The 13651-nt window shown below is 39.4% G+C and overlaps 1 protein-coding gene across 1 annotated transcript; it reads right to left on the reverse strand.

The window, feature by feature from the left end:
* Window positions 1-1501: 1501 nt before the first annotated feature.
* On the reverse strand, window positions 1502-11965 carry LOC135542610 (dipeptidyl peptidase 4-like). Its single transcript, XM_064969712.1, has 25 exons — window positions 11772-11965; window positions 11551-11638; window positions 10894-10986; window positions 10449-10540; window positions 10037-10111; window positions 9726-9778; window positions 7783-7855; window positions 7255-7372; window positions 6854-7008; window positions 6316-6413; window positions 6036-6177; window positions 5794-5832; window positions 5564-5662; window positions 5337-5461; window positions 5070-5194; window positions 4797-4847; window positions 4609-4707; window positions 4418-4487; window positions 3989-4183; window positions 3387-3441; window positions 3126-3225; window positions 2945-3003; window positions 2749-2821; window positions 2426-2499; window positions 1502-2275 (listed from the first exon to the last, which is right to left on the reverse strand). Exons 1-25 carry the CDS (start codon window positions 11772-11774, stop codon window positions 2183-2185), a joined length of 2247 nt encoding a protein of 748 aa, XP_064825784.1. The 5' UTR covers window positions 11775-11965; the 3' UTR covers window positions 1502-2182.
* Between the last annotated feature and the right edge of the window lie 1686 nt (window positions 11966-13651).

A 13651-nucleotide genomic window follows, 5' to 3' on the forward strand; every position in this document is an offset into this window, starting at 1 on the left:
TTACAATTTTCTACATTGTAGACTAATAGTGAAGACATCAAAACTATGAAATAACACATGTGGAATCATGTAGTAACCAGCAAAAAGTGTTTAAAAAAATTGAAGTATATTTTATACTTAAAATTCTTCAAAGTAGCCACCCTTTGCCATGATGACAGCTTTGCACACTCTTGGCCTTCTCTCAACCAGCTTCATGAGGTAGTCACCTGAAATGCATTTCAAGTGCCTTGTTAAAAGTGAATTTGTGGAATTTCTTTCCTTCTTAATGCGTTTGAGCCAATCAGTTGTGTTGTGACAAGGTAGGGGTGGTATACAGAAGATAACCCTATCTGGTAAAATACCAAGTCCATATTATGGCAAGAACAGCTCAAGTAAGCAAAGAGAAACAACAGTCCACCATTACTTTAAGACATGAAGGTCAGTCAATCTGGAAAATGTCAAGAAATTTGAACATTTCTTCAAGTGCAGTCACAAAAACCATCTAGCGCTATGATGAAACTGGCTCTGATGAGGACCGCCACGGGAAAGGAAGACACAGAGTTACCTCTGCTGCAGAGGATAAGTTAATTAGAGTTACCAGCCACAGAAATAAATGCTTCACAGAATTTAGATAACAGACACATTTCAACATCAACTGTTCAGAGGAGACTGCGTGAATCAGGCCTTCATGGTCGAATTGCTGCAAAGAAACCACTACTAAAGGATACCAATAATAAGAAGAGACTTTCTTGGGCCAAGAAACATGAGCAAGTCCAAATTTTAGATTGTTGGTTCCAACCACCATGTCTTTGTGAGACGCAGAGTAGGTGAACGGATGATCTCTGCATGTGTGGTTCCCACCGTGAAGCATGCAGGAGGTGTGATGGTGTGGGGGTGCTTTGCTGGTGACACTGTCTGTGATTTATTTAGAATTCAAGGCACACTTAACCAGCATGGCTACCATAACATTCTGCAGCGATACACCATCCCATCTGGTTTGCGCTTAGTGGGGCTATCATTTGTTTTCAACAGGACAATGACCCAACACACCTCCAGGCTGTGTAAGGGCTATTTGATCAAGAAGGAGAGTGATGGAGTGCTGCATCAGATGACCTGGCCTCCACAATCACCCAACCTCAACCCAATTGAGATGGTTTAGGATGAGTTGGACCGCAGAGTGAAGGAAAAGCAGCCAGAAAGTGCTCACCATATATGGAAACTCCTTTAAGACTGTTGGAAAAGCATTCCTCATGAAGCTGGTTGAGAGAATGCCAAGCGTGTGCAAAGCTGTCATGAAGGCAAAGGGTGGCTACTTTGAATAATCTAAAATCTAAAAGATATTTTGATTTGTTTAACACTGTTTTGGTTACTACCTGATTCCAAAGGTGTTTTTTCATAGTTTTGATGTCTTCACTACTATTCTACAGTGTAGAAAATAGTAAAACATTTAAATAAACCCTTGAATGAGTAGGTGTACTGTACTGTATGTACTGTCAATCCCCTACAGTAAGAATCCACAATCTAGATTTAAACAATTTTATTGAAACAGTAGACACACACACTGTAGGTACAAAGGTCTTCCAATATTCCCTTTATAAAAACATACAGTATGTTTGTACAATGTAAAATACAAAGCAATATAATGTATGGACATTCATGTTGATACCTCATAAATAAAACAGTGCAATCAAGGCCCTTTAATGGATACAAGTCAGACATGCTTAGTCACTGGCTGATCAGTTCTCACAAAGCTCTTTGGTATTTCAATATAATCACATCCTTCATTTCAAATGTAACCCCATAACTCGCAGTGAGGCTCAGAACAAACAACGATAGATCAATCCTGCTGATGTCATTGTTTTATAACTGTATAGAGAGAGGAGAGTCGTTTGGAGTGTATGTTTGAGTACTGGCTCAAACAACTCAATTGATCAAAAAAATAGGACAACATTCAATTAGATTTACAACATTTAGTAGACGTTCTTATGCAGAACTACTTCCACGAGCAATTAGGGTTAAGTGCCTTGCTCAAGGGCACATTGGCATATTTTTCACCTACCCGGCTCGGGGATTCAAACCAGCAGCCTTTTGGTAACTGGCCAAATGGTCTTAACCGCTAGGCTACCTGCTGTCCAAATTAATTACAAATGAATTTGGGGCAGTTTGGCAAGCATCAGGTTGGGCATCATTCGTTCGAATGGCATCAGGCGAAGCACCTCTGGAGGAAGTGACTCATGTGGGTATAGACATGCTGATTGGCTGAACCATCAAGACCATGATCCTTGTCCGTGTACCACTGCAGTAAAGTGATAGAAAGAAGGAATAAGCACAGATCGATCATGTGTTTATTGGAGAAGTGCTTTCATGGAGCAGGTTCATGGAGGTATAAAGCTGTACAACCACTGATTGTGTAGATAGCTCATCAATCTAAAAACTAAATATTTACCATAGCCTCAAAGTCCACTTGTTCCTCAACCAGAGCTGCAGAGATCTGAGCAGCTTGCTGAAAATGGACGTTGTCTGAAACAAATAGAGAGATATAAATAACAATTTAACAGTATCCGATGTGCAGTGTTTTCCTATTCTCACATGATATGGTAAAGCCTCAGGAAAAGTATGCACCCTGCTTAGTTAACACTTTTAGCTTCCTAAAACGAATGGGTTTTCAAAGTCAAATGAATAGTCTCGACTCTAAACATTGCACGGTTGTTAATTAGACAGGTGGTGTGTTTTTACAGAACATTCCAGAAATACTAGAGGAGGCTTCACCATCTGCTGTCCCATGGACCAGAAGGTATTGCACTGATTTGAAGTTCTTAGCTCTGGCTGTCACTGTGGAGTTCTGTAAAACACATCTACATTCAGTTGTTTCCGTGGAGAGTAATACCAGTTTGGATAACACAGGCCATAGTATAAAATCATGTGTATAAATAGCCATTTAAAACGTTGGCTTTGGTACACTTACTTTGTAGAATTCAAGATTTTCAGAAGGTTGATTCATGTAACGTTCTGTGTAGATTGTATCTGAAATATTGAACGTCGGGGACATTTTATGGATCATTTGCAATGATTTACAATGAGATATTTAGCTAACATGTATATTATTGTAAATATATTAAGAACATATCAATGACAGAATGGCATACCGTAATACTCCCACTTGGAAACTGGGGCAACTGCCATTCCACATTTGAAAACTCCACTCCCAGCTCCTAGAACCATTGACGTGACATAACCTCCATAGGACTATAAAACACAATGACAGCTGATCATTTTGGCCATGAATTCAGATAAGATTAGATTACTCAAGGCATACACACAAGATGATTGCACACATGCTGCATTTCCTTACGTTGCACTTGATGATTCCAACTGATCGTATGTTCAAACCTTATGCTTTAACTTACCCAACCCCAAATTGCTATTCTGCCTTTGTCGACAAAGCCCATATTGGTGAATTCTCTGAAAGAGAAAAGTGACTTGCTGTGATTGGCAACCACCATTACAAACACAAATTAATTTAAACGTGATGGTCAATTCAAAGGGGTTCTAATAGATCATGCCCACTGATGGTCCATGGTCAAACTCTAATCTCTACTGTCCTTCGTCAGTGAGTCATCACTTTCCCTCTGACGTGAGATAAGGGAGAGGTAAGTAAATGTTGCATTCCAGCTGACCACATGTGACGTCTGATCAGTCACATCATTAGCCTGGTGGTCAGATCTGTATGTTCTTTAACCAACACCTCTGTCACATCCGTTGTCCTGCCAGACAGGAAACATTTAGCATGAAAGTGGAGATGAAGAGGATTTGGATAAAACACATAAAGATCTGTCCACCAGGCTATTTTGCTCATAAAGCTCAAACCACAATAGCCTTGGAATCTCTAAATATCCATGTAGAAATATATTGTGTTAAATCATGTTATCAAAATGTCACTATTGCAGTGTGACACAGTATAATACAAAGCAAGCTGTTTTGAGTCTGTTCAACCACAGTTCAACCTTACTTTGCGGCCGTTATCTGATCTTCCACTTCATAGGTACCCAGACGTCGGTAGATGGAGTGCATTAGCTTGTCACCTTGGTAACCACTTCCCCTTCCATCGAAGCTGGCAACGATGACCTTCTCCGTGCTCGCCAGGTATGCGGCCCAGCCTAACCTGTAGCGGAAGTCTGCTTTCTGACTGCAAGGCCCTGCATACCTGGAACACAAAAGAGGAAGACCAACGTTATGGTTAGCGCCTAGAGTTTTCCCTGACCACTTGAGCTCACCAGAAAACACTGCAGACTTCTGAATTTAACTAGGGCCAAGAGTATTTCCTGCTCAAGTCATGTTGTCAGGATTAACTCCAGGCCCACCGTATTACTACAGGAACTCATCATCAGATAAAGCAGACCATGTATTTTCACAGAGGTTAATTAATTAACATTCGTACACATCAATAAGTAAGGGGTATTTCTTGGATTTATCAAATCCAGGAGGCAAGGTCATCTGGTACCAAAGATCTGTCGGGAAAAACAGAAACAATGGATATCAAACATCAATGGATATCAAGCGAGGGATGTCCCATGGTTTTAATATCAGTTGAAAGATTAAATTTAAGTCTTTAATAGTCGAAAACCTTACTGAATTCCCCTTGCTTGATAAAGCCGCGTCGCATGGTGGGCATGTGGATCTCAGACAGAAGGCCTTCTAAAGCCATGTTGTCCTCAAGAACCTGCATCTCTAAACAGGGCGATGAGAAGATGCACTGTGACGTTGCTTGGCTTATATCATTTATTTCCATCACACACTAGTAAATGTAACTGGCCTACCTGAACCAGCATCCCTGTTGTCCCTGAGAGTATACAGAGGTAGTCCAGGACCTGTGGAGACAAACACATATTTAATATAGTGTGTGTCCAAACAAATGATCTAGAAGCACTACTACTACAGAAAATATCATTTTAAAGTAAATACCCCGGCTGGGGTTTTGTTTAGGGATGTCACAGCACCAGTATTGCAATGACTTGACTGCACAAACACTGTTGGGATAGTGGGTTGTGTAGTGTGTGTGTGTGTGTGTGTATGTTGTGTGGCTGACGGACCTGAGCAGTCCATGCGGAAGAAAGAGGCATTATGGCTGAAGTAAGCTGAGTTGTATTGACACCTGTCCTCATTCAGGGTACAGGTCAGGCACTGGGTGGTGGGGGGAGTGGCTCCGAGAGTGATCCTGACACACACACACAAACAACTGACATGATTCTATTGGCTACAAATATAGAGTGAGAGTAAGTCATAGATTATGCATGTTGGAAATTACTGAATGAGCAGGACAGAACGAAGGCATGAAAACGAAAGAGTGATATTCTTACTTGTAAACGTTTCTCCCTCCTGGCTTGTGACCATATTGGTTGCTTGAATAGTATATGGTGTTGCTCGTCACTTTTAAAATGTCAATGACCTCCCAAGTCCCTGAGGTGACAGCTGTTGCTGTGCCCTGCAAGGACCCCATACAAATATTACAAATCAAGTGTGTATCATAACCATGTCTGGGTTACTGAGAAGGTGCATGAAGAGAAGTGTACTACTTAGTACTTACACCTGTTACATGATGAATATGTTTATAGCCGTTATTGTCACTCATCACAATGTAAAAACCGTCTTTGTCTGCCGATAATGTAGGATTAGAAGGTGAAAACTAGAAAAAAAACAAAGATAATGTATTTATTTGCAGGAATAATCCATGCTTGTTACTTTGTAAATTATGTTTTTATGGCCCAGGGATAGTGTAAACATGATCCTATTGTTGTGTTCTTATAAAGTACATACCCGTCCAATCCAACCTGTCTGGCTTGTCATGTCAAGTTTCTGAAAACACAACAAAAAAAGTACATGATTTGATGGTTTATTGTAATTTAATAGGAAATGTATTGTTTGTCATTCGTACTGTCTGATCCGCTCTGTGTGACATATTAGGACCCCAACAAGTTCTCTGAGGTAAGGGTGATGAGAGGACAGGAGGGGAGGGGAGGGTGGTGGGAAAGAGTGGGGTGGGGGTGTTTATGACATACCTCTAACGCATTCTCGATCCAGGTGTTTCCGACTATGCTGAAGTCGTAGATCTGAAAGCGGAGCTCGTTCTGTTTCCTCTTCTGCCACTGGACAGCGATGCGTTCATCCGTTACCCAGGTGACTGTGGCCAAATAGTGATCACTGTAAAAAAAACAACACCACTTGTCTCACGGCTTACACCTAAAATAGATTTTAAAATTCCAATGCAATGCATTTCTCTCCTACTCTTAAAAAATGACAGCATTGTATAATGTATTGTGTACTACAGAGTTTCATTACCCTGTACCAACTGAAGCTGGCACAACAACTTCTGTGATGTTTGATATGTTCGCAGTATCATACACAAACAGCTTCACCACTGGATTGGGAGTGCCAGGCTAGAAGATGGAGTAAAAAAATACATTTAAAAATACATTTATGCAAAACAGTTACGATGAAATAAAAACTTTGGGTCTTATAGGTTTCTTTCTTACAAGCAAGCACATCTTTAAAATGTATTTTTTAATGCCTTGTTTTATAATGACTATAGATACAGTATCAATGCATTAATATGTGCAAATACAGAGTATATGACTCAAATACATAGTCATCAAGAGAGGTTTCCGAATTGGGAAATCACAGACCAATATAATTTTATTGGGACAGCTTAGACCTGAATGTACCCTGAGTTGTGATAAAACAACATGTTTTTAACCCAGAGGCCTTATGGTCCAGAGTCCAGTTCCCTTATCAACTGCCTCAGAACCTCATGCCAATAATGACCTACTCCAGCACACTTTTTAGATACACATCAAACATACATTAAGTGTTATCTTACCTTAGGATAGGGGAACATGACAGTGTTAGGATACTGTTCCTTCCCATACCAGGAATACTCTATGTTTTGGACCAGAGTGTCGTTAAACTCAGCATAGGCCAGATACCTCCCTCCAGGTGACCACCACATTGCCTCGTAAGAAGAGAACATTTCCTCTAACAAAACAATCAAAAAACACTGTTAGGTCTACATCAGGATGGCACATCGATTGTTTTGTGTTGTGTTTGCCTGTGTGGCTTAAACTGTTCACAGACGTCTGTGTTGTCAAAAGAGAAACTTGTTCACGAGGGACTATATAAATCACACTTTACACAATTCACATCACAGTGCTGACTAATATCTACTAGTTATAGTAAGAGGTATGTAAGATTCACAGCTGCCTTCTTGTATGTAACGCTTACCCTCATACACCCAATCTGGGATGCCATTTAAAATGTTGTGTTTTCCATTGGAGGTCACCTGTTTGGCCTGAGCAGTAGGGCTGGTCTTCACATAGACATCATTTTCCCACACAAAGGCCTGTAAGTGAGAGGAACAAAGATATGGAGATAAGTTTTAATGACTCGAGTTCCTCTTTAAACAAGGTATAACACTGTAATATGCACACTAGTGTGGAATATCTTTTGGTTTTCCAAGTAACCTGCAATAGTATGTTTAGAGTAACAGTAACCTATTACATGTTGTCAATAAGTAATTTATTTGGAGCGTGATGAAAATGCAGTCTTTGAGCATTCCGGCTTTGAACTGAAGACAAACAAAAGTACAGGTTGAATTGTTGGGTGAGTCCTATTGATGACGAGTGTTTGGAGGACGTGTTGAATTGACAGCATATGGTGGCTGACCCATAAGAGTGTAATGGGTCAGCCACCAGAGAAGCTTAGTATATAAACAAGTCCAATGGTTTCTCTCAAAGTGTCCTTTTAACCTACCATTTTGTTCCCTATTGGCGCCCATGCAAACAAATGGACTCGGTGAGGGATGTCTGGTGTACTGAGAAATGTCCTAAAATGAGAATAAATAAAAACTAACAGTATTAATGTCTTTCAGTTTGACAAAACACCATATACAGTTAATTCGGAAAATATTCAGATCCCTTGACTTTTTCTACATTTTGTTACGTTACAGCTAGAGGTCGACCGACTATGATTTTTCAACACCGATACCGATTATTGGAGGACCAAAAAAGCTGATACCGATTAATCGGACGATTTTTATTTATTTGTAATAATGACAATTACAACAATACTGAATTAACACTTATTTTAACTTAATATAATACATCAATAAAATCAATTTAGCCTCAAATAAATAATGAAACAACTTCAATTTGGTTTAAATAATGGAGAAGAAAGTAAAAGTGCAATATGTGCCATATAAGAAAGCTAAAGTTTAAGTTCCTTGCTCAGAACATGAGAACATATGAAAGCTGGTGGTTCCTTTTAACATGAGTCTTCAATATTCCCAAGTAAGAAGTTTTAGGTTGTAGTTATTATAGGAATTATAGGACTATTTCCCTCTATACCATTTGTATTTCATGAACCTTTGACTATTGGATGTTCTTATAGGAACTTTAGTATTGCCAGTGTAACGGTATAGCTTCCGTCCCTCTCCTCGCTCCTCCCTGGGCTCGAACCAGGAACACATCGACAACAGCCACCCTCGGAGCAGCGTTACCCATGCAGAGCAAGGGAAACAAACACTGCAAGTTTCAGAGTGAGTGACGTTTGAAACGCTATTAGCGCGCTAACTAGCCAGCCATTTCACTTTGGTTACACCAGCCTCATTTCGGGAGTTGATAGGCTAGAAGTCATAAACAGCGCAATGCTTGACGCACAATGAAGAGCTGCTGGCAAAACGCACGTGCCTGCTTCTGCCTACCACCGCTCAGTCAGATACTTAGATAATTGTATGCTTGTATGCTCAGTCAGATTATACGCAACGCAGGACACGCTAGATAATATCTAGTAATATCATGAACCATGTGTAGTTAACTAGTGATTATGATTGATTGATTGTTTTTTATAAGATACGTTTAATGCTAGCTAGCAACTTACCTTGGCTTACTGCATTTGCGTAACAGGCAGTCTCCTTGTGGAGTGCAACAAGAGGCAGGTCGTTATTGCGTTGGACTAGTTAACTGTAAGGTTGAAAGATTCTGTCTTCTGCCCCTGAAGGAGGCAGCTAAACCACCGTTCCTAGGCCTTCATTGAAAATAAGAATGTGTTCTTAACTGACTTGCCTCGTTAAATAAAGATGAAATAAAGGTGTACATTTTTTTTGTCAAAATCGGTGTCCAAAAATACCGATTTCCGATTGTTATGAAAACTTGAAATCGGCCCTAATTAAATCGGCCATTCTGATTAATCGGTTGACCTCTAGTTACAGCCTTATTCTAAAATGTATTAGATAGTTTGCACCTGAGCTCAATTTCGAGTCTCAGCAAAGGCTCTGAATACTTATGTAAATAAGGTATTTCTGTTTTTTATTTGTAATTAAGATTTCTAAACAGGTTTTCGTTTTGTCATTATGGGTTATTGTGTGTAGATTGATGAGGATTTTTTTATTTATTTAATCCATTTTAGAATAAGGCTGTAATGTAACAAAATGTGGAAAAAGGGAAGGGGTCTGAATACTTTCCGAATGCACTGTAAATGCGTCCCTATGAATAATTTGCAGTAAACAATACATTTTATGGCCCTCTTCAGTTCCTCTATTTGTTGAGTACTGGTGACCATTTCCTGCACTAGTCCCATGAATAAAATTAAACTCCCTATGTTCTCTACACTGCATATGTCATTGTCAAAGTCAAAGGGATATCGAAGATGTGTGTATAGTACACATTTGCAGATAAGAACAGTTGAAAGAGGCTTACGAGTCTGCCAAATCATAGAGAGAATATGAAGCTGTGAAGGAGTGTCTCCATATCTGTTGAAATAAATGAAGCAAATTATAATTAGGAATTGGATTAGTAGCACAGATCAATTACTTATATACATTAAGTAATACATTCATTCAATTAGATGTATTTATTTGTAAACTTCATTTATCCCTGCAGGGCAATTACTTTGAGCACATAAGTCTGATTTTGCAACAACAACCACACCACAATGACATGCCACACATAGCTACTTCACAGCAGGATAGCACAACAGCAACAAATCATTAAATAGCACAATACATTACCTTAGTCCAATTGCTCTTGAAAGCAACATATCTTTTATCAGCAGACACTACATAATCAGAGGCAGCCACTTGATCCTATTTTTCAACAAAAAAAGGAGCTGTGTTATACATGACACAAACACTCCTTCCTTCACCATGCTTACTTCCAAATATTCACAGACAGACAGACAGACAGACAGACAGACAGACAGACAGAGACAGAGACAGAGACAGAGACAGAGACAGACAGAGACAGAGACAGAGACAGAGACAGAGACAGAGACAGAGACAGAGACAGACACACACACACACACACACACACACACACACACACACACACACACACACACACACACACACACACACACACACACACACACACACACACACACACACACACACACACACACACACACACACCCATGTATCTTACAAATGTGATGCTGCTCAGGAATTCTGAGTTGTTTCCTGTAATCAGGTTGTGAAGGAAGACTGATCCGTCTTTTTGATGCAGATACTCATGGTCTATGAGGAGGGAAAAGAAGAGAGGAGTTTAATAATAACGAACTAACTGACGTTTAAGTTGAAATATCAGCAGTGTTGCTCCTCGGGTCTCTGCCTAGCACTGATGATTTAACAAAAAGCCAAAGTGTGCCATTTAAATAGATGCAGTACATAGGCCTAGTATTGTTCTTTATTGTTTCTTATCAATATTTAATGGGGACATTGTGTTGTTGGCTTATATCTAAATGTACATCCTACCAGGGAGAGAGTGTTGTGTAATACATTCCAGGCACACAATTACTGACTGGATTGAACATAACAGCCATCCACTCATTTACATACAGTTGATTGATTAGGCTTCTCAGGTGTTTTACCTGAGATCCAGCGCATGTTGTAGGATCTGGCCCTGATGGAGCTATTGAAGACATCACTGAGAGTGAACGTCCTCTGAGCCGTCACTTTTTCCTCTGAAACATGGGGCTCAAAGTTAGCATTCGCTTGTGTATTGTACTATACTCTATACTAGGAGGAATGTATCAGTGAAAACGACAGCAAGTCATAGGCTACTATAATGACTCATAAGACTACAATGCATCTACATATGATTAAACAGGGTCTTGATAAAAATAGATACGGATCATGGGAGGAGGACTATAAGATTGTAACAGATAACAATGTAAGAGCAATGTACATTTGACTGGGTTTGTAGAGCTGCTATAACTGAGGTAAATGTGCTAGTAGGCTACACAAATGTGGTACCTGCATAGAAGATGTGATATTGTAACAAGGTCCTACATTTCTAAAGCAATAAAGGACTAGGTCTACATGTTTGTATGGCACATGGATTATGTTGTTATGTGTTTAATTTATGCAGTGTTCTGTTACAATAATACAATATTATTATCCAGTGTATGCAATGTTCTATTGTAACAATAAAATACGTATTCTGAACATTTTTTTTTTTTTTTTACAGTTATGGTAGGCTACAATTTAATGGGTCACTGAAAGCAACTGAAAGTGGAACCACTCACCGTTCAGATATATTGCAGTGGGCACTGCTATCAAGATGATGACGACAGCAAGCCCCAAAAGTCCCAACACCAACTTACCTATGGAATTCTGTCAAAGGTGAATAGAATGATGGAAAAATGTTATGAAATAAATCGTTGTTCTAGATTTGCGACACTTGTTCATCAACGAAATGTTGTGTTGTATTATAAACAAATTATTGTCATTGAGTTTTTAAGTTTACCATCCTGCCGATTTGAAGGTGGTGAATCCGTTTATATTCAAAATCACATTGACAATAAACACGTTACCCACTAAACTGTTGACGTGTAAATGGTGAAAAATAAAGTTCTGCGCAAGATAATTTCTGTAAAATATTATCTCAACGTCGGTTATAAAGCTGGGGCAATAAAATTCCGAAGTCCAAGGTAAAGCTCGTGAAGTTTGAACGTGTCTATTATTTTCCCCAGCGCCTGTTTTTGTGGAGAAGTGTATGGTTACTTATTGACTAATCTATTGTCGGATTGCATCCATACACAATTTCCATACACAAAACCGTTGAACAGTTGTAGAACAAGAATAGCCTTCAACACGCAAATGATTAATTGAAGGCTATTCTTGTTCTACAACGGCATCCAGACACTGAATTTACAGTATTTAATTATTTTATAATTCCATTCAATCTGAATTAGGCATACATGTTTTATCTCCCTTTTTGAATGGAATTGTTTGGGCATTTTGTAAGGCATATGTCCTTGTGAGGGCAGGGTAGTCACATATGACTCTTGAGTGAATATCAACAATAAACTGACGTTTCATGTCTCACTGCTAATGGTATAAAAACAATGTAGCCTAATTCACAACTGCGTTGGATGACACTGACGTCACAGTTGGGCGAGATCTGATGCGCGAGCATCCCCCTGCACATTGGGTCAAAGAGTATCACTACTCTAAACTACTCATGGCTACAAATTATATTTACAAACTTTATTAATGAACTTCCTACTTGGGGTTCAGGTCAGGATCCCCTCTTGAATCAGCGTGGGATCTCAACAGAAGTGTGAAAACAAATACCGGTCTACATTCAGATACAGTATATCTGAGAACCAAATGAGTGTATATTAAGTGTAATTTACTGACTTTTTTATTGGTTGCTTTCCTATTAACATTTTTCTTTAGATTAATTGAATTGTCACAGTAAGCTGTAACTCAACCAAAGGTGGTGGAATGATTCTCAAAGCTTAATTCCCAATTTCTGTGGTGATGTAATGCCTTTACTTCAAGGTCAACAACAAAGCCCCCTCTATTTTATTCTCAAGGGTTTTATGACATTGTCATCACATCTGATTTTTTACATGACTCACAATTATGATCATGATGTCAGAGGTCCCAGCTTGTGAACTTATGCTTCTGGTTATCGGCGGATTCAACCAGTTTCTCTGCGTAGGACTTACTCCATCTCATGGACTTTGTGTACAAGGCTACAAAAATAGATAGGGGTTACGTTAACTTTTACAACATGTCAACAGACAGACAAACAAGCAATTTTACAAGAAAAAGCTCTTTATTGAGAGACTGAGAAAGAGAGAGAGAGAGCGAGAGAGAGAGAGAGAGAGGCATACTTATATAGCTGTCTTGATGAGTAAGGATACAGTAACATGGGTTGAAAAGCTCAATAACTAGTGGAAGGGTCACTGATGAGTCCATAAGTGATGAGCATTTGAAGATAAAGACTAAAAGCCAGTTAAAAGCTTAACAAATATCAGGTTCTTTTTTTTATTGACCTGAGCACTAGCAGCCTTTGCTGCTCTCGTTCTCTCGGACCGGACTTCCTATGCAAACAAATAGATCACTCTCTTTTTGCCTGATGCAGTATAGTTTGAGGAGCATTACACCGTGGACTTTCCATTTACAGTATCTACTCTCAGATTCATGGTTAGGGCTAATGAAATTGTTTCCAGGTGTCACTTTGAACACGTTTGAGGTTTTATTGGCGTTCCTGGAATGAGAGAGGGGGAGGAGGGGTTAATAGTGGAGTACAGTGAGCACTATGGCGCAACATCATACCATAAAGCCATGGTTGATACTGGTGATTTTTCCTCTCTCTGGCTGTTCTGTCCTTGG

This window comes from Oncorhynchus masou, chromosome 6, assembly GCF_036934945.1.
Source record: "Oncorhynchus masou masou isolate Uvic2021 chromosome 6, UVic_Omas_1.1, whole genome shotgun sequence".
In the NCBI taxonomy this organism is placed as follows: Eukaryota; Metazoa; Chordata; class Actinopteri; order Salmoniformes; family Salmonidae; genus Oncorhynchus; species Oncorhynchus masou.

What these genes read in the sequence shown, in the direction of transcription:
- LOC135542610 (XM_064969712.1), bottom strand. An exon ending in CCCAGATTGGGTGTATGAGG is followed by an intron (nt 7,009 to 7,254) that starts GTAAGCGTTACA and finishes TTGTTTTGTTAG; the next exon opens with AGGAAATGTTCTCTTCTTAC. An exon ending in GGATCGAGAATGCGTTAGAG is followed by an intron (nt 5,833 to 6,035) that starts GTATGTCATAAA and finishes TTGTGTTTTCAG; the next exon opens with AAACTTGACATGACAAGCCA.